The sequence below is a fragment of the Poromitra crassiceps genome (assembly GCF_964638095.1).
Source record: "Poromitra crassiceps genome assembly, chromosome: 4".
Classification (NCBI taxonomy): domain Eukaryota; kingdom Metazoa; phylum Chordata; class Actinopteri; order Beryciformes; family Melamphaidae; genus Poromitra; species Poromitra crassiceps.
Window position 1 is genome coordinate 31,348,094 of NC_139626.1, and position 7,500 is coordinate 31,355,593.

The window sequence follows — 7,500 nt, forward strand, 5'->3', positions numbered from 1 at the left end:
GACACAGCGTTGTTACTTTGGAACTGTGACAGAGAGACAAACACAGCCTTGTTACTTTGGAACTGTGACAGAGAGACAGACACAGCCTTGTTACTCTGGAACTGTGACAGAGAGACAAACACAGCCTTGTTACTTTGGAACTGTGACAGAGAGACAGACACAGCCTTGTTACTTTGGAACTGTGACAGAGAGACAAACACAGCCTTGTTACTTTGGAACTGTGACAGAGAGACAAACACAGCCTTGTTACTTTGGAACTGTGACAGAGAGACAAACACAGCCTTGTTACTTTGGAACTGTGACAGAGAGACAAACACAGCCTTGTTACTTTGGAACTGTGACAGAGAGACAAACAGCCTCGTTACTCTGGAACTGTGACAGAGAGACAAACACAGCCTTGTTACTTTGGAACTGTGACAGCGAGACAAACACAGCCTTGTTACTTTGAAACTGTGACAGAGAGACAGACACAACCTTGTTACTCTGGAACTGTGACAGAGAGACAAACAGCCTCGTTACTCTGGAACTGACAGACAGACTGGGATTATGTTGTTTTCATACCATGGGACACTTGTATCTCTCTCTCTCTCTCTCTCTCTCTCTCTCTCTACCACGTGTTGATGTGGGTGTGGCTGATCTTACTACCTGAGGCTCCTTGGATATCCAAGTCTATAAAAAATGTTTCCCAGACTATTTTCAGACCACAAGTCTGTTGGGCTTATTTCTTTTCCCTTGTCTCACCATTTTAGACTCTGTCTCTCTCTCTCTGGCTTACCATGGTGGTCTTGCGCAGGCGCTCCTTGTCCCCTCCCCGTCCCGACACCAGGCTGTCCTCCAGGGCGGGGGGGTTGGTGCCCAGGCGGAACTTTCCCGACAGGTTGCGGTAGAGGCGGCGCGCTGCGCTGGGTGACGACAGGCTGGCCGACTTGCGGGCCGGGGTCGGCTGCTGGGCCTGCTCCCCCCTCATAGGCTGGGTCATCTTGTCAGCCCTGGCGGTGAGAGAAAGGAATGTCGTTCGATCATTTGAAAAATCCATTAAACTTGAGACCTGTGAAGCGTCATCCCTTGTCGATTAAGAGACCCCCCACCTTTTTTTGTCCGTCTATTTCTAGAAATGAAAGCTTAACCTGCATGGTTAAATACTTGAATAAAAAAATGTGGGCAAAGTAAACCATATAAGAGTTATTCCTGTTGTATGTCGGTGGAGGGAGAAAGACAGAGAGCCAGGAGGAAGGGAAGGCTTGGTTAACCCAGCTTGTGGTTGTGGATTTCAATTCCAATCCATCCATGTAAGAAGTGGGAAAACTCAGTAAGACCTGAGTAGAGAAGGTTCTACTCAGTAAGACCTGAGTAGAGAAGGTTCTACTCAGTAAGACCTGAGAAGAGAAGGTTCTACTCAGTAAAACCTGAGTAAAGAAGGTTCTACTCAGTAAGACTTGAGTAGAGAAGGTTCTACTCAGTAAACCCTGAGTAGAGAAGGTTCTATTCAGTAAAACCTGAGTAAAGAAGGTTCTACTCAGTAAAACCTGAGTTAAGAAGGTTCTACTCAGTAAGAGGAGCAACCATGTTTAGATTACAGCTCTGGAAAACTCAGAAATGACATCAGCTCAACAAAACCATTGTTGAGTTGCATTTCTTGCCTAAAGTTGGTGTATCTATGGCAATGGTTCTCAAACGTTTTTCACATCAAGGACTCCTAAACTGACACAAATGAGACCATGTGACAGATGCCCATTTGATAAGCACGATGTCTCCTGCACTACATTGCTGGCTTGCTGGGGGAAGCTAAGAGACTGGGCCTCTGCTCCGTGAGTGAGCACTGTCTTTCGGATGAGACGTTAAACTGAGATCCTGGAAAGGTGCGTAGGAGGCAAAGTCAATAGGCAAGAGAAGAGAGGATTCCCACCCACTGTGCTTTACTTGCAATATTTTTTTTTTAGATACAACGTTTTGGTCCTTAGACCTTCACCCTGAAGGTCTGGAACCGCTGAGGTCCCCGGACCCCACTTTGAGATCCAATATGGCATGGTGATGAACTACACTGGTCTGGCAGATGGGTACCATGTTCATCATCTCTTAGTGATTGGGTGCCATGAGTCCCCCTGCACTGGCACCTCTCTGCCGGTGCTGCCCTCACGTGCGTCGTCTCTTTCACAGGAGATGCTACAAGATCAGCGCCACTTGCCACCGGTATCTTGGCCTCCGCGGTATGACGGCTATGCTGCCCTCTCCATTCTGCCATGGGAACTATGTAGAAGGTTGTGTTTCCACAGTCTGCTCAGTGGTGTTCACACACACTCAGCCGCTGAAGGAAATGTCAGCAGGACTCTACAGGCGATGGTGACAGACTCCATCATGGCTGCTCCCACCAGAGAGAGGCAGAGAGATAAAGGAATTCCTCAAGGACCCACTTTCAACAGCTTCCTCTGCTTTTCGCCTCCCCCCTGCTCTCCTCTCCCTCCTTATCCTCTCCTCCCCCATCCTCTCCTCTCCCTCCTTATCCTCTCCTCCCCCCTCCTCTCCTCTCCCTCCTTATCCTCTCCTCTCCCTCCTTATCCTCTCCCTCCTTATCCTTTCCTCCCCTCTCTGGCTCTTGCTTGGCTCCCATCTTCTCCCACTTTCTCTCCTCTCTGTGCTCGCTTCACCCTCTGCTGATTCAACTCTGAATCATCACGTGAATGTGCTACAACCATAAATCCAAGAATGACTCTGAAATGAATGTCATCACTCTGACACATCAGAACCTTTCCACTAGACGCCTCCACCCTCGCTTTAGAAGAGGAAGGGTTTTACTGGAGGAGTAGGTGACAGTAATGAAAATGTATATATATATATTGACAGACAACTGCTTCAGCCAATCAGCGTTGGATCCAGTCAAACCTAATCCACTCGGGACAACGGCAAAAACATATTTTACGCCCAGAAACTCCGCTATTGCATACTCCTGTACTTGTTTAATTGTTGTTCTTGAGTCTATTTCTGCAATAATTTCACTTTATGGCTATTTAAACTAGACGAACATTGACATTACTCGCGGCCATTACTGTTTTGCTAGCGACGTTCTGATTGGCCGGTTTACGATGTCAACTATGAGGTGGGTCGCTGATTGGCTCGTCCGCTTTGCAGTTTCTGCAGACAGCCATCCCAGAGTTGAGGCCAGACAGTATGGTAGAACAAAATGAAATGTGAGTTCACGTGAGCGGCTGGTTTACCAGGCTACCAAACACCTGCAGTTCAGTGAAAAATGTATTCTGTGTGGATTTACCTGTACGTCCGCGGAGCCACCACAGCCACAGTGTTTTACATGTACGTCCGCGGAGCCACCACAGCCACAGTGTTTTACCTGTACCTCCGCAGAGCCACCACAGCCACAGTGTTTTACCTGTACGTCCGCGGAGCCACCACAGCCACAGTGTTTTACCTGTACGTCCGCGGAGCCACCACAGCCACAGTGTTTTACCTGTACGTCCGCGGAGCCACCACAGCCACAGTGTTTTACCTGTACGTCCGCGGAGCCACCACAGCCACAGTGTTTTACCTGTACGTCCGCGGAGCTACCACAGCCACAGTGTTTTACATGTACGTCCGCAGAGCCACCACAGCCACAGTGTTTTACCTGTACGTCCGCAGAGCCACCACAGCCACAGTGTTTTACCTGTACATCCGCGGAGCCACCACAGCCACAGTGTTTTACCTGTACGTCCGCGGAGCCACCACAGCCACAGTGTTTTACCTGTACGTCCGCGGAGCCACCACAGCCACAGTGTTTTACATGTACGTCCGCGGAGCCACCACAGCCACGGGACAAAGAACAGGCATGAGTGAGGCATGGCAAAACAGCTCAAGGGGTAAGACAAAAAAGGTTGGGCACCACTGGCCTATTAGCACTATTGCCTACACTTACTACTAGACAATAGTTAAATCTTTAAGACATTTTCATTCCAGGATGTTGTGGCTTTGTATGGGCCAGATAAAGCTGCACACAATGAATGTGATTTGCTTATTTATTTATGTATTTTTGATCTGTGACAAAGGTTTTGTTGATACCTCTGTGGGTAAAACGTCAAACGGATTTACATCCTTTGATTTTGGCCTACTGACTGCAACTCAGTCTGTCTGTCTCTAGCCATGTATCCTGTTGTCCTTGAGCACTCTGTACGTCGCTCTGCATCACGGCATCAAATAGCTCAGATGTAAATGTTCTGCTCCGACGGCTCAGCCCGGTGTTGGACCAGCCAGGGCCAGAGAGGGGCTGAGGAGGTGTTGGACCAGCCAGGGCCAGAGAGGGGCTGAGGAGGTGTTGGACCAGCCAGGGCCAGAGAGGGGCTGAGGAGGTGTTGGACCAGCCAGGGCCAGAGAGGGGCTGAGGAGGTGTTGGACCAGCCAGGGCCAGAGAGGGGCTGAGGAGGTGTTGGACCAGCCAGGGCCAGAGAGGGGCTGAGGAGGTGTTGGACCAGCCAGGGCCAGAGAGGGGCTGAGGAGGTGTTGGACCAGCCAGGGCCAGAGAGGGGCTGAGGAGGTGTTGGACCAGCCAGGGCCAGAGAGGGGCTGAGGAGGTGTTGGACCAGCCAGGGCCAGAGAGGGGCTGAGGAGGTGTTGGACCCGGGCCAGAGAGGGGCTGAGGAGGTGTTGGACCCGGGCCAGAGAGGGGCTGAGGAGGTGTTGGACCCGGGCCAGAGAGGGGCTGAGGAAAGCCAATGAAGTTTGAGCCAGGTTGGGCCAACATGAAGTATCACACAGGCCAAGAAGCCCTTTGGTCAAGGTGAGAACATCTGTAGGAAAAATGTTATTTATATTCCTGCTCTGCTATGGACGTGTAAGCACACACGAGCATGTTACACACACAAACCCCTCCCCGCGGGCACATACAGTTTGGGACAACAGCTGACAGCGGCCCACATCGCCGACATGAAAGCTGCTCCACGCCCCCCGCAACAAGGCCTTTTTCACAGCCCGATACACCCAAAATACCTTCCCGTTACGTCCCGGTTCCATCCATCCCCACTCCGTCCCGTAATAGAGGCCTTATTTTAGACATCCTCGTGTTCCCGGCCGGCCCGAACCTATTCCAGGGTTCCAGATAAAGCGCGGCAGGTATTTAGAATAATGTTTCCATGGGGCCTGCGGCCCGGAAGATAAAACAAGAGATATATTTGTAATGCGTGCAACGGTATCCCATTTCAAAGAGAAAGCCCAGTGGAATCCAGGTCCCGCCCCCCGGTTATTGTTGTTTGCCTGAGATGGAACAGGCGACTTTTTTCTGTCGGCGGGACGATGCCCCATCACTCTCTGACCACACGGTGCCCCATCACTCTCTGACCACACGGTGTCCCGTCACTTTCTGACCACACGGTGTCCCGTCACTCTCTGACCACACGGTGCCCCGTCACTCTCTGACCACACGGTGTCCCGTCACTTTCTGACCACACGGTGTCCCATCACTCTCTGACCACACGGTGCCCCATCACTCTTTGACCACACGGTGTCCCGTCACTCTCTGACCACACGGTGTCCCGTCACTCTCTGACCACACGGTGTCCCATCACTCTCTGACCACACGGTGCCCCATCACTCTCTGACCACACGGTGCCCCATCACTCTCTGACCACACGGTGTCCCGTCACTTTCTGACCACACGGTGTCCCGTCACTCTCTGACCACACGGTGCCCCGTCACTCTCTGACCACACGGTGCCCCATCACTCTCTGACCACACGGTGTCCCGTCACTTTCTGACCACACGGTGTCCCGTCACTCTCTGACCACACGGTGCCCCGTCACTCTCTGACCACACGGTGTCCCGTCACTCTCTGACCACACGGTGCCCCGTCACTCTCTGACCACACGGTGCCCCATCACTCTCTGACCACACGGTGTCCCGTCACTCTCTGACCACACGGTGCCCCATCACTCTCTGACCACACGGTGCCAAAGCACTCTCTGACCACACAGTGCACCATCACTCTCTGACCACACGGTGCCAAAGCACTCTCTGACCACACGGTGCACCATCACTCTCGGTGTCCCATCACTCTCTGACCACACGGTGTCCCGTCACTCTCTGACCACACGGTGCCCCATCACTCTTTGACCACACGGTGCCCCATCACTCTCTGACCACACGGTGCCCCATTACTCTCTGACCACACGGTGTCCCATCACTCTCTGACCACACTGGGAGTGTTTTAAAATGTATTCCACTACAGATGACTTAATATATGCTCTAAAATGTAATTTGTAATGTATCCCATTAGATTCCTCAAGTAAAGTATTCTTTTTGGAATATTTCAAAATCATCTTGCTGAGCCCATTTGTCTGGGTCACTCTGAATGTAGGCAAACACGAGGGCAATGCGGGCACGACGTGCGCTGATGTGATGCTGCGACCTTCTTCAGCATGTTTGTCAGTAAAATGTGTTATATTTCCATGTCAAAAACACATTATTCACAATACCACCAGTTTAACTGTAATGGAATACAGTTACTCATATTTTGTATTTTAAATACTGTGTTTTAAATACATAGTATTCCGTTCCTCTCCAAACCCTGTTCACCAATGACAAGCCGTCGACACCAGAGAGAGATGGAAGAAGGGGCATATTAACAGCTAAGTGCAAAATAAAGACTGAAAAAAGAATAAAAAGCAAGTGCAAGATGATAATAATGAGTATAGAGACACTGCATGAAATAGGCCACGCCCATCACGGGGGAAAGCTCTCCGTTCACTTCCATACACCAGCGTCATTTTCCTTGAATTAAACATAGCTAAAAGCTGTTGTGTGGTGGGGCTGCGCAGACAGCATGTGTAAAAAATCGCCAGTTAAAGTTTTTTTGTACTCCCGAGGAAAACAAGGAAGCCATTGAGAATTGGCAAGAAGGAAAACGTGGATCTAGCTGTCAAGGAAGTAAGTTGGAGTGTTCATCTTCCGTATATATGATCTTTGCGTGCAACAACCGACCACGCACGCGACAGAGGAGAACGCCAGGATTGGGGGGGGGGGGGGGGGGGTGTGTTAGGCGTGGTTTATGAATGATGACGCCCCCCGCAGTGTCTCTATAAAGGTGACTCTCTCTGTGGACAATTAAGAGACATAACTCTCTCTCTCTCTCACACACACACACACACAGACCCCAGTTTTAACAGGTTAAGGAGGCAGAGGCAGGAAGCGGTTGTGCTGGGAAGCGGAGATGGTACCAGAAGCCAGGCTCCCTGCTTGGCCCGTCACCAAGCCCACATCAAATACAGCCCAGCCTGCTAGAGTGGGGGTGCACCAGCCCGACATGCCATCAACACCCCCAAGAAACACACGCTCGTACCCTCAGCATCCGCTTCATCAGGCTTCATCTACCTCCCTGTTCACGCTCCTCCACACAGTCCACACAGTCAGTGAAGCACAAGTATCAACTAAGCATAGCAGACTGGGTCCAGAGCTTCTGGGTCCAGAGCTTCAGTGACGGTTTGAAAATGTTGGACGGGGAAATGTTGGCATAGGAGACATCCG

At 50.9% G+C, this 7,500-nt stretch overlaps 1 protein-coding gene across 1 annotated transcript in view; it reads right to left on the reverse strand.

Moving 5' to 3' along the window:
* The window catches only part of ankfn1b (ankyrin repeat and fibronectin type III domain containing 1b), a gene marked incomplete at both ends in the record, with an annotated part of 321,927 nt that overhangs the window by 43,802 nt on the left and 270,625 nt on the right, over positions 1–7,500 (reverse strand). Inside the window, one exon of the mRNA XM_083636085.1 lies at positions 776–989. Within this exon, the coding sequence (XP_083492211.1) occupies positions 776–989 (214 nt within the window). The remainder of the gene's footprint in view (positions 1–775; positions 990–7,500) is intronic.